The sequence below is a fragment of the Molothrus aeneus genome, chromosome 3 (assembly GCF_037042795.1).
Source record: "Molothrus aeneus isolate 106 chromosome 3, BPBGC_Maene_1.0, whole genome shotgun sequence".
NCBI classification, from domain to species: domain Eukaryota; kingdom Metazoa; phylum Chordata; class Aves; order Passeriformes; family Icteridae; genus Molothrus; species Molothrus aeneus.
The window spans coordinates 97585231-97604683 of NC_089648.1; the positions used below are offsets into that span (position 1 = coordinate 97585231).

The following is a 19453-nucleotide window of genomic DNA, read 5'->3' on the forward strand; positions in this document are numbered from 1 at the left end:
GGTACTTAACAACAAAGGTCAAGGTAATCTCTCTCATGAGCTCTTTGATGAGAGAAGTCATTACTGAATTGAGCTTGTCTTCTGTCTCCATCCTTCTTCTATAGATTTGCAATATGGTTTGCAATATTTTATCTCCCCCCAAGCACTCTCCCACCCTTCAAAAAATGATGGTCTCCTCCTGGTACTACTCGCCTTTGGGTCTTTTTACAGTAATTTTTTTCTGTAGTCAGCAATATATTCTGCCTATTTTCTGTGCCTTAAGCTAATCTTGTTCTTTGGCAACTTTCTTTTTACTTGTATGAATCACTATAACACATCTATTTGTCTTTGGTGGTCACAAGTACACTTACTCATGTAAAATGTTTATATATTGTGAATCTGGTATACCATTCCAGTGTTCTGAAATACTCACATACTACTGTTGGCTATAGTCTTTTATTGCCCTTGGAATGGGATTCAAGGCAAGCTATATTGATTATATTTGATCAGAGCACTTGTATGACTTTCACAGGACTCTTTTGAGAAGCTAATATAAGCTTCAGATCTCCCCCTTTCCTCTGAATAAGCAATTTTAGTTTATTTTATTTAACAGGTAGAGTGTGCATGTATAAAAGAAATCCTGTAGTATGTTTTCTGATTACTGGTCTGTGACAATATTTGTCTTGCAAGCTTTGTTATCATTCACTATCCAATTTCTCCCTCATGTCTATACCTCTAAAATCCTTTTTGGACATTCAGTTCTTCTGTTCCTAATGGTATTTTTATCCCTTACAGACAGTAATTATCTCACCATTTCCCCCAACTCATGCATCCTTTTTTTTCCCCAGTTTTTCAACAGACATGGTAGATGAGTTTTGCCTCTCTTAACTGTTTTATCATCCGCAAGTACAGGCATGAGGAATAGTCTCAGCTGGGTTCTACCACACTGCATTCTACCACACTTTTACTCAGTAGTAAAATGCAAGACCCAAAGAAAATTCTACGAACGTTCACTTCGCATTTTCATTTTGGGTTTTCTGTGTTTGTTTTTTTTTGTTTGTTTGTTATGTGTTTGTTATGTCTAGTGCCTCTGTGCACCTGGATGGACAGGAGAATTTTGCCAATTTGCTGAAAATGCATGTTTAATTTACCCAAATAATTGTTCTGATGGAGCAACTTGCATTGATGTGAGTCAACTGAGAGAACAACCTTCGTTTCAGTGTTTGTGTCCTCGTGATTTTACAGGTAAGGCATATACAAATTATGTAGATACAAATAATTTGGTTTCATTTCCTTTTAAATACTCAAATGTATGTATGCTGTATTTAAAAAAAAAAGGATAAAGAAGTAAAGAAGTATTTGGAGAGTAATCACACCTCTCTGCATTTTCTGCCCTCTGCTGCGATGCCTATAAAATCTGAATGGAATTTACAGGTTACTTTTGAATCTTCCAATTAAGGTTGCAATAATAATATTCTTAGAATAAGCTTTAGCTTCAGTTTAAGAGACCAAGTGTATGTCTACATATAAAAGTTTTGCATGTGAGGTACATGTCTGATGTCTAATTATAGTTCCTGGATATCTAATTAATGAGAGAAATGGGATTCAGGAAGTTTGTTATTTTTTATCAGTCTGTATTTACTCAGATAACTTTATTCAGCTTTTGAGAGCTGAATTCCACCTTCTATTTAAATACCTTAGTGAACCACCAGTGATTTATGAAGTTTAATTTGGTGTGGGATTAACTAATTCATTTTACTTAACTAAAGGCTAGTCTTCGAGGTTCTCTGTATTGTCAGTAAGTCAGTTTTTTAGAGGGGATTATAACCACTGTGTCAGATATTTGTTAGTGATTGACACAATTTCTTCAGCAGTATTTCTCTTTTAATTAGATACAAGAGAAGCCAAAAAAGTAGCTTATATTAAACACACTGGTGTTTTGTTTTTTTTAAGAGGCAAAGAAAATAATTTCTGATTTTTTTCCTCCAGCCTTATCCTTTAAAAAGAAGCTCATTGAAGTTGGATTCTAAAATCCTTCACTAATCTTTGTCTAGAGAAGGAACTGAAAGAGAAGATTCAGATGTGATTCACTGTAGGTTTAGGTAATATTATGGAGAGAGACATTAACAACATTTACATCACTTTAAAGATAAGTGCCAGAAATATTAAGAGAACTTTAAAAATAACAATATGAAATATAGGAACAATGTTTATTACCGAAAGAATGAAAATTAATCTAAAGAACTGATGTCAATACACAGAGAAAACAGACTTTAAATCTACTACCATTAAAAAAGAAATAACAGTTGAATAACCCAGAGTTTATTTATCAACGTTTCTTTTCACTTCTCCATTATTCCCTTTAGGGTTTTAGTTTTTCAATCTATGCTTGACTTTTTAAAATTGGTGTGATGCCTATAATTATGAATTTGTGAATAAAAGTAATGTTTCACCACGATACTTCAAATCTTTTGAGATTTTTAAAGTTTCTAGTGTACAATATGATCATGAATCAAAAGTTCAACAGGTTACAATAAATGCCAATAAATATATGCAATTAATAGAATTAAACATTGACAAACGCTGAGTCATGGCTGAATTCAAGTGGAAACAACTTTGTTGTTCGAGGATATTCTATGAGGCCAAGATTCTATTTTTGTAAATTATTATTGGTAAGGGGTTCTATATATTGCAATTGATTTTTTTTCCACTTTTTCTGCTTTTTCATAGCCAGTAACTTCTTCAATCTTGATCCATAAAAAAAATTAATTTATACCTGTTTATTGTTTCATTTATGTATTTAGAAAGAGAAGGGAAATGTAGTAGCAATTTTGGTACATCTACTTGACTCTGAATTAAATAAGTTTCTGCAACCAGAAAAGCTATTGTAGTTTCACATCTATTGGTTCTTAATTGTGTTTTTAAATTATAAACACTACAGCTGCAGCTTTTGCATTAACATTGTAATCATATTTGGAACAAACATCTTAGGGAACACAAAATATGACATGATGTAATATTCTCAGCTGTGAAAAGTAGAATTTTGATTTAAAAAGTAATAAACCCACTTCAGTTTGGTTCCATACTCTTTAAAAAAACCTTGTAGAAACTTGATGTATACATATGAAATTTTAAACTATAGATTTTATTTCTGTTTATATTTTAAAAGAATTGAGTCATTTACTCAGAAAATAAATGTTAAGTTTAAATGCTCATAGAATAAAAGGTTATAATATATAGTTATTTTTGTTGAATAGGTGTCTTTACTTTGGTGTTTTCAATTTGCTTCTACTGTTAGTTTATTATTTTCATTTTATTTTTTCTCTTCTCTGAAAGTGGATAAAAACCTTTGACTCTACAACAGTGCTTGTAAGTAATATGTCTTAGGGCATTGAAACAATCCATATCAGCAATTTCTCAGGTCCTGCACAGTAGACTAATTGTCCTTGAATAAAATTCCTCTAATTTATTGCTCTTTCCTTGTGAGTAGAGCAATCATATTGGCAGGAATTGATTTGGCATGTTAGACACTTCATTTTCACTTCACATAAAAGTCCTTTAATTTAAATAATCTTACTACTGCTAAAATAATCTGAATCCCAAGAAAACTCGCCAACCAGAGTTTAAAGTACTACTTCAATTGCTTACTTTTTCCTTATCTTAAAACTTTTTATAACACTCATTAAGATTGTTCCTAGATTTATCCACAATTTTTTTTCTCTTCCATTGTTTTATTGAGACAGATCTTCTAATTTCTACAGGTATATGGGAAATATATATAAGCATGCTTTGATGAAGATTGCCCTATTGAACTGTGTTGGATACTTGAAACAATATTCTGTAGAAGATATCTCTGGTGCCAGAATAACTCATGTCCCAGAGAACGAGCTATGGGATATAAAAGTTCCTACGTCTTTCAAAGCCTTGATAAGGCAACATTTATTTTAATCCTTCTCTCTGGCCAATGCACCTTTTTAAATTTTTTTGTTCTCAAGGATACAGTGCTGACATATTTTAACCCTGGTGGGCAGTAAAGTATCGTACATCTGGTTGTTCACTCTTCCCCAGTGAGGTGTCGGAAAGAATCAGAAGCACAAAAGTAAGAAAAGTTGAGATAAAGATAAATCGTTAGGTCAAGCAGAAGCTGTTCTCATAGGGGAAGCAAAATAAGGAATTCATTCAATACTTACTGCTAGCAGGCAAGAGTTCTGCCATTTCTAGAATATTTGGGGAAGATCTCTATTTCATGTCAAAGTACAGTGGTAATCTCCTACGTCTTAAAACTCAAATAGATAAAAAGAGTAGTACTTTTTTCCCACAGCTCTAATCCCTATAGTAAAGGTGAGCAAATAAAGGAATTTTTGAATCATCATGGGAGGTAGCTATATCACAGGAGCATACTGGAATTACACATCAGTATCTGTCTCAGCAACAAATGCTGCCACTTTAAGCTTTGTTCATTGCACTTTATATGTTATTGTGATTGTCACTTCTGAAAGAGAAATGGTTAGGGCACATAGATCCCAAACATCAATGACCATGTAGTGAAATAATGGAATAAAAGAAGTCACTTGTTAAGGAGTGCTATAGGAATTCACTCAGAATACTTACATTCATAGTTGAATAAAAAGGGAACAGCTTGTTGCTTTTCAAAAGACAGTTTTTTATTAAAGAAGAAATTTCAGAGATAACTGACAGAAAGCAATATGAACAACCAAAGTACTTCTCATTCTAATCCTCTTCAGCAGATGCCCAGAAACCTTACCTGCTTTTTAAAATGCCTTTTAGGAGGTGTGTCCATATAGCATTAGTTAGGGTGAAAGGAATATTATTTTAGCTTGTCTGTTCCTTCAAATTTGCTCGCAATGCAGGTCTCTCCAAAAGCCAATAAAAGTCCAAGAAAAAACATGAGTTACACTGACTGTATACATCAGAAGGATAACATGTACTGAATTGGAAGGGACCCACAAAGATCACCATGCCCAAGTCCTGGCTCTGCACAGGACCACACCAAAATCACACCACATGCCTGAGAACATTTTAGAAATACTTCTTGAGTGCTGTCAGGCTTGGCACTGTAACCAGTTCCCTGGAGAGCATGTTGAACTGCCCAGCCACCCTTTGGGGGAAGAACCTTCTCCTGATATTCAATCTAAACCTTCCTCAACTCTATTTCATGTCATTTGCTTGAGTCCTGTCACTGGTCACCACAGAGAAGAAATTGGTACCTGCCCTTGTCTTCCCTGTGTGAGGATGCTGCAAATCACATGGAGGTCTCCCCTCAGTGTCTCCTGAACAGACCAAGTGATTTCAGCTCCTTTTCATAGGGTTTCCCTTCTAAGTCCTTTCACATTATTGTGGCCCTTCTTTGGATGCTCTCCAATAGCTTTGTATCCATCTCATATTGTGGCACCCAAAGCAAAAACTGCACCCAGGACTCAAGGTGATGCCTCACCAGAAAGTGTGTTGTAAGGACACTGATCTGTACTAAGAACTCTCACCTAAGATGATAGCAAGATGAATTAAATGAAAACACAACAGTTTCAGTCCATCCAGGGCATACAACAGTACTAATTGCAATGAAAGGATAGTGAAGTAAACAATGAAAAAATAAAAAGGACACATTATCCATACTGGCATAATATTTAAAATGAAGCAGATAAACTCCTGGACAATAAATGAGGGCTAGGGCTAATGTCTGATGTTGTAGCACACTTGTAATTACTCCAAGCAGACTCTGATCTACAGCAGTTCAAGTCAACACTTTTTTCTCAGGTCCTAATTTCCACACAAAATACTAAAGGTATTGAAATTTTGTGCTGGAAATGCTTCTAATATTTTGGCATGCAGCAATAGCATGAAAAGCCAAAAGACTATAAAAACATTCTACATAAAAATTCAAGGAGAAATATAATATCAGTATTTAAGTTCTGCCTGCTTTTAAAATGGAACAAAATGTTCCCAGTGCAGGCAGATATTTATGAGTATGTTCATATTTCCTAATAGTTTAGTTTCTGGAATAATTTGCTGTGCACAGTATATTTTGCCCATTTGAGTAAGTAGGAATTTTAATGGAATTTTTGTTCATTAAGAATAGCTATGGTTAACTTAAAGATGCTGTTGTATTTTTAAGAAACCTGGCTGTATCAAGGTCTGGATTTCTATTATTTCATATAATTAGTAAAGTTCTCAACTAAAAGACATGCTTTAAAATACACCCTTAAACTTGGCATATGGAATTTTTCAGAGAGCTACATCTGTTCATGAACTCCAAAAATTACTTTCACCCATCTTTATCAACCTTGTATTTTTTAAGAGAAGTACAAGCTGACTTGTACTTGACTTTCTGGGACTATTAGCCCAGAACTCAAACTAAAGAAGAAATTTACACAACTGACTGAATATTTTAAAAGTAGCAAAGTTTCGGGGACATAGCAGGAGTGTTTCCTGTTCACAATGTATTCCTGTGAAAGTGTGACCTCAAGTCCAGGTGCATGTTACACAGCCTACCATTTTATTCTCCTGCTTCCCCGTTCCTACCAACCTACCATGCCTCATTTTTCTAAGGCATACAACTCAAAGATTTACCTGTCAAGGAGTTAGAACTGTGCTGATTTCCTTTAGTTTGTCTGGCTCTTCTGGGTTTACAGCTATTGATGTCTATATTTTCCCTTTTTTATTCATTCAGAGTAAAAATTTAAAGGCTGTTTTTTTGGTTTTTTATTTTTCTTTGTGGATAGTTTGTAAGTCTCTTATTGAGAACATCACTGCATAATTCATTCATATTCCCAAATATATAAATCTGCCGTTAGTGACAAGGGAAACTGTAGCTTTCCCCAAACATTCAGAGAGGTAGCTGGATAGATAGTGAACATTGAAATAGCTATATATCACCCTGGAAAAACCATCACATCATCAATAGGAAACATGAGTGATGTAGGCCTTTTATGCAAAATCAGAAAAAAAGTCTTCTGAACAAGTTGAAGTGCTTAAAAAAGCTGATTTACTGTAATAACCATAGAGACATTATTTTCTGCTTCTCAGATGAACCTGTGTTTACTCAGCCCAGTACACAATTTCAGATATTGCCAAGGTACAAAAACTGTCAACAGCATTACAAATCACCTATCACACTAATGGGTTTAAAACATGACAAGGCAGGCAGTGTAGATATAATTATAGCATGTTTAAAATATATAATGCATTGGAAAGATAAATAATGCTATAATGTAGATGTAGTGACTGTTTTCATTTCAAAGCTGATCTCTGTAGCTCTATTTTAGTTCTTTAAAAGACATCAGACTTACATCTTTTAGCTTTGAATATCAAATATCCTCTTTAAAGTATGGATAACCAGGCAAATCCTATACTACTTCCTTTCTTTCAGACACAATGGTCAACATCATTAGCTGGCATAGCCTACTGTATCTCCACTGAAGTTGGAATAATGTTAATCTATGAACTAAATAATCTAGACTTTCTTATGCTATATTTCAACCTTTGTGCTCAATAGTTGTTCTTCCTATTAAAAAAAAAAAAACAAAAAAATGAAAAACAACCCAAGTACATTCTGTTGAAATATGATATACAATACCACTTTGCTAAAGACTTAAAGCATGACTTCAGCTGTGTTAGTGATGTATCTTATAATGTATATTTCTCTTGTCAAATAAACAGACTTCTTGGGCACTTCAAGAACTATCTTTTCTATTGGTCTTGTTTATTTGGGTTTTTTAACCTGAATCACATCAGAAACTTACATTCAGCAACAACTTATGTACTTTTGTTCTCACTCTGGGACTCTGAATTGCTCAAGTTTTCTTTCCCTGCAATATACTTGCCTCCATTTCTATTTACTGAGATATCTCACTTTGCACATGTGTTCCTTCAAAATATTTGACTTTAGATTTGTTTTCATGATGCCTTTCTCCTCAGCATTTGCCACCAATTTAGTATAAACTCTGTATAGGAGGTTTAATTTACATTTCAGATCAGAACAATTCAGATAAGGACATTAAATAATATTGAATTTACATCAGAGTACTGCATCTGGTCCTATAGTCCTCAGCACAGGAAGGACACAGAGCCAGTATGGAGGACTGGAACAATTCTCCTGTGAGGAAAGGCTAAGAGGGTTGGGGTTGTTCAGCTTGGAGAAAAGAATCTCTAAACACTTTATTAAGGCATTTCAATATGGCAGCTTACCAAAAACAAAACAAAAAAAAACTGGAGAGGAGCATTTTACAAGGGTCTGTAGCAATGAGAAGGGGTAATGGCTTTAAATTGAAAGACAATATATTTACACTACATATAAGGAAGGAATTTTTCAGAATGAAAGTTGTGAAATGGATGAGGTTGCCCAGAGATGTGATAGATGTCCTATCTCTGGAAGTATTCAAGGCCAAATCGGAGCAATCTGAGTTAAAGATGTCCCTGCTCATTGCAGGAGGCTTTGACTAAATGATCTTTAAAGGTCTCTTCCAACCCAATCTATTCTATTATCCCACGATGAATCTTTATGTCACCCACCCAAATTTGGACTGTTGCCTCAGTGCACTATTTATCTTTACTCCGGGCTCATAAACTATTATCTTATTCTCAATCCAGAGTCCTTGTATCTAAATATTTAGACCCAATTTGCCAAGGAATATTTTCCAAAACTTAAAAAAGCTCCACCTCCTCTCTGGAACCTAAGAGCGATGTCCAAGTGTCTTACAGAGAGCAGAGGGACCTGCAAGTATGGTGCTTTTTTATCCAGGCTAGGTAGGAATTCTCTTTCTGTAATCTGCCCTCTCTCAGTGGGTATCTCTGTGAATGACTGTTCTGTGTTATTTCATATTTCACTTAGGATGAGTGAAAAAGGATCAAGCTAGATGAAAATTCTGTGTTCCAGGTGTGAAAATTGTTTTGCATATTCTCCTAGTAACCTGTTGTAGTTTTTATATGAACCAGATTTTAATGAGACATATAAAGGGCACTTTGACCAACAACAAAACAAAGAAACAAACAAAACCTTCACAAAAGAATAAGCAAATCTTTGAAAGAAAGGTCTGCAAAAGACTTTGCCAAGAGATGAATCTTTATGGCCAGATTTCCATCTAAATCCTGAATGCAGCTAAGAGAAAGGACAGATAATCTATTAAATGGTCAAAAGTCTAATTACATGTTCCAGAATAATGAGTTCATTTAGGAGCCAAGGTTATTAAAATACGTCTCAAACAAATTTAAAGACATTCTGTAAAAAGCAACTCAGCTAAAGACTGTGCTTAACCAACAGCTGCAGAAGGACTTTCAGAAAGGACTATTCCTAAGTGCCCTTAAATGATTAGTTGCATTCTAAACCAGGAGAAGGTAAAATTTTAACTGCATATTTTTCATTTGACTGTATAATTCATGCAGTAGTAGACAACTGCACTAAGCCATAAGCTGATTGTGGTCAGTGAAAGTCTTTTCGATCTTTTCAAAAAGCTTTAAATTCAGCTCCATGTAAATAAATTATGATAGCTGGTAAATTTTGAGAATAAGCATAATAATGTTTACTTGAGCTGGAAAATGTTCCTATTATAGTTTGTATCCCCTTAGTCTATGAAGCTTGGACAGTACCTAATGAACCTAGGTGTTTTACTTTGGCTGCTTTACCTATTGGACATGTATGTCTTTATGTTGAAAAGGTTATGTTGCTTTCCCAAAAAAGGAAATAGTTTACTAGAACGTTGGCCCATGATACTGTGTAAATATGCCTAACCACTTACACCTAATCAAAATCTAATCAGTACATGATGAGTTCCAGTCTTGGAATTGTTATCTCCAACCCCAATAAATTCTTGTTTTTCATGAGATAATGGAAACTATCTCCTTTATATGTTAATTAGCAAAGCTGTGTCATTACAATATTCTTCGGTTTCCCTTATTCAATTTTTTTCTCTCAGAAGAATAACTCTTCTTCACAGGGATTTGTGAAACACCATCCTAAAATGAAATACAAAGGAATTTTAGTAGTAAAACAACAGAAAAAATATAATTAAACCTACAAATTTCAACAAAATAAATATTTTTAGATTATTTTTCAAATCCACTGTAGATAAATATGTTCCTTTTGATGCCAGCTGCATCTCCAGGATCCACTTGGGGTCATTTCTATTTGTCCACTTACACAATTTTTTTTCACTGGACTGCAGTTCTATTTTAGATCTTAATTTACATTTTATGGTGGGTCTAAAGTATATTAAATAAAATTTCTTTGTGCTTTTTGTTAGCCTTCAGACCAGTTTTGTCCAGCTAGAGGTCTTCATTCTTTAACTGGGCACTGGTGAGTTGCCTGTTGTTATGGGGTCTCCCATCTCTGATCACTGCAGTGTTCCTCACATCACATCCTGTGTCTCTATTCTTAAGGTCTCTTGTTATGGTACCAGCCCTCTATTTGTATACAGCACTGCATTAGGCTAGTAAATGCAATCATAGTTATAACATAGTTATATAGCTATAACTTGTTGTTTTTTTTTTTATTTAAAGCTATGGTTATTCCATGTAAAGATAAAAAAAATAAAGCAAATCAGAAGAAAAAAACTATTGTCAAAATTAGGCCAAGTAAAACATCACTGCAGAAAAGTCTGATGATCCTCAGTTCTTGCAAATTAAGTGCAAAGCTTATGGTCTATTGCTAGAAAAGGCAGAGTTGTTCTGCAGGGCTATGGGGAAAAATCCCCCAGCTTACTTTTAGAATTTATATTGAATTTGCCACCTTTCTTTCTTCTGGTCCCACAGTGCATTTAAAAGATTCCTCACTCTACTGATGTTTTTTCAACAATGTCACATTTTAGTCTTTTTAGAATTCTTTGGTGAATTTTACCTGAATTAGGTTATTTGTGGTTATGTATTTAAATATACATATACAATATAAGTATACAAGTTTATTATCAGGTATAGACATAAGTACACTAATTTATCTGTTTTGTAGCTGGCTGGTATGAACCCCAGAGCTATGCAGTTGTTTTAGCTAATCATGGATTCTAAGCTAACAAATACACAAATGAGAAGCAAGGTATATTCTTTTAGGGTTAGTGTGTTAATGCAATTAAATGTCTCATTCCACCATACACAGACAGTGGAAGTTGGAAGCTGCATAAAAGGAACATGGAGAAATTACATGTGTGTGTATGGATGGAGTTAGAAAAGCAAAAGATAAGATGGAAATTAAAAGAGCAAGAACCAAGGAGGAAAAGAAAGTTTCCTCTAAATATATTGGTAGTAAAAGAAAATTAAGGAAAATAATAAAAGAATTTAACTTTTAAGAACACATCCTTAGATAAATAATGTATAAGGTCGTTTACAAAAATAAACAGTGCAACAGTAGTTAATAAGTAGTCTTGAATCCAATTTTTTCCCTCCTCCTAATGTTGTAAAATTTCTTTATTTTCCCCTTTGTTCCTTGGGCCTACTGAACCTATTCCTGACAGAAGAATAACATGCTTAACTGTGCACAAAAATCTTGAGTTCTCTAAGTACTGCATTTCTCAATTACTCAGCCCTTACTCACTATGAAGTGATAATTAGGCATTAAAAGCTAAGTGGATTACTGTGGAGATCTCTCCTGATATCCATTTATCACTTAATCAGACTTTAATACCATAAATTATGCATTTCTCAGCAGTATTCAGATTCCAATAAATTCTATAACAGTTTGAATTTACTAGGTTTTCTTGACCTCATTGTGGCAGGGAAAAGTCATAAAGTTTGCTTAAAGGATACAGCCACTATAAGAATTTCAGATTTATAGCAAAATAATTCTTCAACCCTGTTGGGTTGCACTAATATTTATTCATAAGGGTTTCATGGACAAGACAATTCCATCCTCATGAATAAACATGAAAAAAATTGATCCAAAATACATATTGAGTTGAAGTTTTTTTCTCAGTTTTTTTTCCTCCTGATTTTGCCTTCCAAACCTCATTAAGAAAAACAAAACAAATGAAACCCCACAATTCCTACGAGATTGCAATTTCCTTAGCACATCCAGTTGCTTTTGGAATGAAAATATCTATTTATGTGTTAGCCTGCCTCTTTGCTGGCCACTATTACAGGAAAAGCGGCTTTGTAAAATATTCATCGTGATGAAATCTCCCAAGAAATGCAGATGCTTTGAGTTACCATTAGAGTCAATATGAACAGAGCAAATGAGAATCTTGAATATGGAAGGTCAGGTTGCCCATAGTTTTCCATGTAATATTACATATTATAATAATAATAAATAGCAGGAAATATCTAATTTCCGATTTTCCTATTGTCTCTATTATTACATATTATTGACAACATTTTTAACTCAGTAAACTTTATAATTATAATAAATTATAATCTTGGCTATTAAAATATAGATAGATGTTATTAGTGGATGATTTTTAACTGAGAACTGAAAGGATAGAGTAATAGTTAAAAATCCTTAAAAGCATTCTGGTCAACCTTTATGTATAAACATGAAACTGCACTTGTGGTTTAGCACCTGTTGCCCAAAATAGAGATTTTTGGCCAACAAATCACAACATATTCTTGTTTGAATTTACAGAAGTCCATGAGAAGCATTCTTTAGGTCGTAATTTGAGACTCATTCCAGCATAATAAAAGTGAATGAAATTGGCAGAAAATATTGAAGAAGAGACAGTATTTTCTTACCAAATTTTATCCTATTAAGTTGTGTTTTCCTGATGTCTCTAGCTTTAGATCAAAAGGATAGATATTAAAAATTTTAAAACAATTTCATTATTTGAAGTAACTTTATTCCCTTTTTTTTTGACATATGAAGAATTTCAAATAAAATACTAATTTCTGACTTGAAATTTTACAGGATATATTATCTGATTTAAGAAATTATCCACATTTCTTGTATATTCCTTCCAAACATTTTTCTCCTGTACAGCTCTTCTACGTTTTCTGCTTAAGCCATAAACTAACACTGATTACAAACAAGTTGGTGGTAAAAGCATCAGTAATTTACACTTATTGCATTTTCTGAAGTTTTCCTCTTCAAAATATCTCAAAACTCCTGAACCTTCTTCTACCTTTCGCAGCAGTAGAGATTTTTCCTCTTTTCCCTATTCTTTATCTTTTCTAAATTTGGAAATTGGCTCCTCTCCCCCTCTCCCCCCTCCCCACTCCAAATTCCTGCTGTAAAAATAGTAAATAAAAAAAATAATCAAGGAAAGCACACCAATAACAAGGAAAAAATCAAGAATGTATATACAGAATTCATGAAATTGTTTTCAATACCAAAAAGAACAAGAATAAAAAGTGAAAGTGCTTTGTTTTTGTCAAATCTAGGTGTCTTTCAAGTCTAATGGTAAACCTGATGGTCTTCCTTATTGATTCATATCACATTCCATGAGATCTACATCTCTTCAGTACATTTTTTTTAGAACTGTCCAGTTACAAGTTTAATTATTCTTCCTGCTGGGCTAAAAGCAGTTTTCAGCTAAATGAGAAAGTTGTTCAGTGAATCACACTAAAGGTTACCTCAAATAAATGTGATAAATTTTTCCTAGCCAAAACAGAGCTCAGAAAATGCATAGTGAAATATAAATAATAGGGCATTACCTCAATTTCAGCTAATTATTTCCAGGGAAAATCCCCCCTCTTCTGCTCTGTATCTCCTTCTGGATACATCCTAAATTGTTTCAAATGCTGAAAAAGTATTTTTGGTTTGACCTTTTGGAACACTGAAATCTATTTTTTATATGTATAAGTGGAGCAAAAAAAAAATTGTGCAAACATACACAAAATCTTTAACCAATATCTCAGAGATCTTACTTAAAGGAAGTTATTCTATCAATATTACTAATATGACTTACAGTGTTTCCTTAAGAAAGTGATATTAATTCCTAATAATTTCAGGACTTTTTTCTTATTTCAGGAGAATTCTGTGAGGTGCAAATTGACAGCTGTGGTTCCAATTCATGTGAAAATGGAGGAACATGTATTGCCTATGAAGATCATTTTAAGTGCACTTGCCCTATAGGTGAGCCATTGGTAATTTTTTCTAACAAAACAAATAAAATGTCATCCAAATATTTCTGTTAAGAAATAGCACCATAAAAATAGCACTGTATGTCAACAAATGCAGTGAACATTTTTTATGAAGAAAAACACTTTTTCTCTTTGTTCACAAAATAAAACTGCCAAATAACTCTACTAGAGTGGTGTTAACTGCTAACACCCTGAACAGACATAATGTCAATATTCTGAATGAACTGTGATTAAACATTCTCTTTGTGGTGCAGGTTTTGAAGGTGAAAGATGTGAACTCGATATTGATGCCTGCTTATTCAACAATATAAGCTGTGCCCCAGGAGCAGTGTGTATGGATAAATCTCATGGATTTAATTACACATGTTTATCACCATGTATTGGAAACACAGAGGTAGGATAAAGTGATATATTCCCCCCAGCATTTTTTTGGAAAATCAAACAACTTATTTTAATAGCAGTGAGCTGATGAAGCCTCATTTTGCACTGGTTTCCTAAACACAGTACTCAGTCTTGAAATATTCTCATGCTAATTTTCCTTTTCCTGTGAAACATATGCATTTAAAAGTGCATGATCTGACTAGTCTGGTCACTGTCCAACAAACCATGTAATGTCTGAGCTCTGCCTTTCTTGTTCTTTATAGGTTTTGTCACTGATGTCTCCTTCTGTCCCCTACTTGCTTCTGCTGTATTCTGAAACTTGAAGAACTTTAGGCAAAATCTCTTTGAATTCTTTCATATGTTTAAAAGTTACCAGATAGAGGGCTGATGGTACAGCAATGCACAGAAAGAATTATAGAAGTTTCATTTTCATTACAAACAAAAAATAACAAATTATATTCAACAACAAAAAGGCATGACTAATTACACTGCAATGGGAGATGAAAAGGCTGTTAGAAAAATCCAAATTTGCCCTGCAAGTTACTCTTCAATGCTCACATCATAGGGAAATGAAAACTACTTTTACACTTTCAAAGTTTTGTAGAAGAAATGTATTTGTTGTATCCTTCTCACAATCCTTTATGACCTTTTAAATTGCATTTGGGAAGGATTCATTCGTATTAGGGTGGACTGTGAGATTTCGGTATAGGTTAAACTTAAATACTGTTGCACTTTTTATTATGATAGCTATTTTAAAAGCTCTGTACATAATGCTATTTAGCCTTCCAAACCAGTACACAAACATGATAATAAGTGTTTTACAGGCTTTATCAATTCTTTTATTGAAATATATGCACCATAAAAATATACTATGATTAGTAAGTAACATATTTACAAAGAACAATCAATATTTATGTCACCCTCAAGTCCATGAGTGGATACTTATTAGTGAACATGAAATATAGCACTGAAAAACTCACCGGCTCAAAGGTTTATACTTAAATTGTTCAACATCTGGTAAATTTTAACATTTTTATGATTTAAAGTGTCATACTGAGTGCAAATATATTGGCAGGTACACGGCATAGCATCATAATGGTGCATTCATCATTATGGCTAGTCAGCATGGAAGTGATGGTGTGCCAAGGATGCTGACAGGAGCTAGTAAAACGTTTTACTGTAATATTCATTTAAAATCCCGCAGACATATTTAATTTATTCATACAAACATTTCAAAGACTATAATAAATGTCATATGGGAAAAAAGTAATTATATATATACATGTGAATATATGTATGTACCAATATACACTTACCATATGAGATGCTTGATTTGGGCATAATGTGAATAATTAGTAGATTTTCTAATGGGAAAAAGAATAGAAAATAAAATAATGGATTTATATACTTGAGTTTACCTGTTTTCTTAGCTTACACATCATTAAAATTATATAATTTCCTTCTTGGAAAAAACAAAAGGCTGTATTCAAACAAATATTTTAGTGCATTTCTGAAATAGTGTAAACAATAATTTGAAATTAAAGATTAGTATTAGTCAATAAATTTAATAATTCAGCATTTAATTCTTAATTTATTTTTTGTGGATAGAAAATAAGTATACATTTTTGCATCCTTTCATTTATTTACATATTCAGTGGTATCTCTGTTATGCTGAACTGTTTTAGCTCTGTATTCAGAAAAATAGATTGAAAAGCATGCTACTATTTGTAATATTTTCTTATTGAACAGAAAATAGATGTAATTAAGTGGGGCTCTTCTATCTCTGTATAAATAGATAATGATATTAATGCATTAGGGTTTGGTTTTTTCCTTCCCAGCCCAACAAGTAGTGCACTACTTGTTGTGTTGTGTTGTATTTAATTTCTTTTTTTTCAAACAAATATTAAAAAAATTGAGTTGAACAGATTAAGAGGGGATATCTTCCTTTAAAGTTTAAAATTGAATCTTAACTTTGTAATTAGGATAATGTAATTGATAACGCCTGCTTGTTCTGGACCAAGAATTATGAAAGAACTCTAAATAAATAAAAATTTTTTCATCTTTAAATTAGTGACTTCTATCAGGACCAAATTTAGCCATTTTGTGGTATAACACCTTTTCTTCTGTAATATACTCAGGTAGACATGAAGAGGAATTAAAAAAAAAAAATTCATTTTTTCCATTTGAATACTCAATGCATGCTACAAATTTTAGTGTTTTTTATTAACAGGATCTCATAGAGAATTGATAAGACCACTCATAATAACAAATAACTGTAGTGCAACATGATAAGCCTAAGTAACAGAATCATAGAACCGTAAAACAGCCCAGGTAGGAAGGAATCTCATAAGACCATCTAGTCCAACATTTCATGGAAAAGAAAGCCTTGGTTAGATTATAAATCACATTTTAAAAACCTCCAGTGATGGAGGCACCGCATCCCTGAATAGTTTTACATACCTGTTTATATATACAGGAAAGTCCACCTGTGACCCAAACAATCACAAATGAAGAGGCATCCTAAGAGGTTCTGGGCCCCTCACTTCATTAAAAATATTGAGGTGTCAGAGGGTGTCCAGAAAAAGGCAACAAAGCTGGTGAAGGGTCTGAAAATAAGTCTTATGTGAGGCAGCTCAGGGAAGTGAGGCTGTTTAGGCTGGAAAAAGAGTCTCAGGGGAGACCTTCTCACTCTTTACAACTACATGAAAGGAGGTTGTAGCCATGTGGGGGTCAGCTTCTTCTCCCAGGAAACCAGTGACAGGACAAGAGGACACAGCCTCAAGCTGTGCCAGAGGAGGTTAAGGCTGGATACCAGGGAGAATTTTTCCACAGAAAGGACTGTTAAACTTTGGGCTCCACCACCTCCCTCTGCCCAGGGAGGTGGTGGAGCCACCATCCCTGGAGGTGCTCAAAAAACAAGTGGATGTGAGACTTAATGTTACAGTTTAGCTGACATAGTGGTGTTTGATCAAGTTTCGGATTCAATGATCCTGAACATATTTTTCAGCCTTAATTCTATGATTCTGTGTGTGATTATTTTTAGTGAGTACAGCTACATCTTAAGAATTTTATTGCTTCCCTTAAAACACTTATTTTTCAAGATTCTGTCAACAATCTTAAAAAATCATTGTTTTCTTTAGCTCTTACTATGAAAAATTCTAAAGTGCAGCCATAAACTATGGGAACTGCAAGATATTGACCAATAGTTATTGTTTTTAAAAGGAAATAAGGAATAGGAATTAAAAACTACTTTACAATTATTTTTCATTCTCTTTTCAGTTTTAAGATGTAAACAGACTTGCTTAGCAGACATCAACTTGGTTTGTCAAAAATAATTCCCATATGAGTTAGGAACTAAACCAAATGTGAAAGTTCTTCTCAGAGTCTATCTACACCTTTATAATACTGAAATTTATGGAGCCCCATTTGCATATTTTACTTGAAAATTTTCTCTTTTTATGAGCCATGATCCCATGTTGCATTTGCAGTCAAGACCATAGTTCCAACTTTTTCAATGGAAATATGCATATGCTTAGTACATATTTAGTGTTTAGAGGAGCTGCCACTTCCATGTTTGTTCTGGTCCTTATATACAACTTTACAAAGTTTCCTCATCTGTAAAAGTAAGGCCGTTTCTGTTTTCAATATTTTTAAGACAAACATTTTATCTACTTGCTTAGCGTACCACCAGTCTAGGAAAGAATATAGGTCAGATTAAATAAAATTGCACATCTGGAAAAATTTGAATACTCAGGGACAATTGACTGTTCAATAATAAAACCTGAAGACTATAGTAAAATTGTACGCTTGGGGGAAAATACACATATGTGTCTGGTTATTTATCTATGTAAACTGCAGTTTCCTTCAAACTGAAGAGAATTCCATGAAATTTAAGATGAAAGAGGGATTGGAAATAATGATTACTGCCTTATTTTGAGCATTTGACAACATGTGATACTTAGAGAAGAGACGGACATACAGTTATATCCCTCAATTCCTGCAAAGGAAAGATAGGAGAAGAATAAAATCCTCTAAGGTCTAATTATATTTCCTAGCTGAAATAAAGTCTGCTGGTTGATTTTGGAAGAAAGTGATTCTTACTTTTTATCACAACTACATAAAAAGGCAGATTTTTGTTAAAGTACTTGCCGTAGACAGAAGTATGATGGTCAGACTGACAAGAATAGACCTGTTTATGGTCTGTTGAAACATAAGATTTGTATTTAAATACATTCCATAGCTTTCATTTCAATTTAAATCCTTAGATTACACTAACCCCTTAAAGGGTGGCACCTTTCTTCACAGTATAAAGTATCAAAATGACATAAGAATAAATTAAACATAACGTGGCAATATTGAAATATTTGTCTTAATTGCCTAAGATTTTTCTGGGTGATTTTCTTGAGTATGAGCTTCTTTGACCTATTTGAGCTTTGAGAAAATAGTAAGCATCAGGATAAAATCCAGCAAAAACATAAACACAAAAGTAAGAAAACACATAAAAAGAATAAATAATAACAATTCCCATACCATAGAAGGGGTTAAGTTGAATGCATTTACGTTGAAGTGCATTTTCCTTCAATATGTTGTTATAATGAATAAGTATCCCAGGGTAAATCTAAAATTCAGTACAGGGAGCATAACAAAAATCTCTCCATTTTAAGGTCAATTTAAAACTTAATCAAAGACAAATGAATATTTAAATATTTCTGCCAAGGACTGTTATTATTACAAATCTTAATGACATTTTAAAGAGATTCAGACTCAATCAAACTGAAGTACTAGTGCATTAAGTCATATTCTAGACACCATTTTCTTTAAAAACCAATTGATTAGAAGGAGGGGTCTTAATTGCTTTGGAATGAGTATGTAGTTATCTGTCTTCATACTGGCAAAATTTTCATGGAAATGGAAATGAAAATGAAGCCTAAAAAGTAAAATGAGGAAAGGAGCATTAATTCAGACTTATAATTTTCTGTAATTTTTGAAGAATACAGGAAATACTGATTTAGTAAGTAATATTAGCAATTAAAAGCAAAAAGGAAAAAAGCTGTTCCAGTCTAAATTTATCAATCTTTCA

At 33.3% G+C, this 19453-nt stretch overlaps 1 protein-coding gene across 1 annotated transcript in view; it reads left to right on the plus strand.

Moving 5' to 3' along the window:
- Positions 1-19453, plus strand: part of EYS (eyes shut homolog) — a 723503-nt gene that overhangs the window by 86709 nt on the left and 617341 nt on the right. Inside the window, 3 exon segments of the mRNA XM_066547467.1 lie at positions 1065-1224; positions 13880-13984; positions 14247-14386. Of these exon segments, the coding sequence (XP_066403564.1) occupies positions 1065-1224; positions 13880-13984; positions 14247-14386 (405 nt within the window).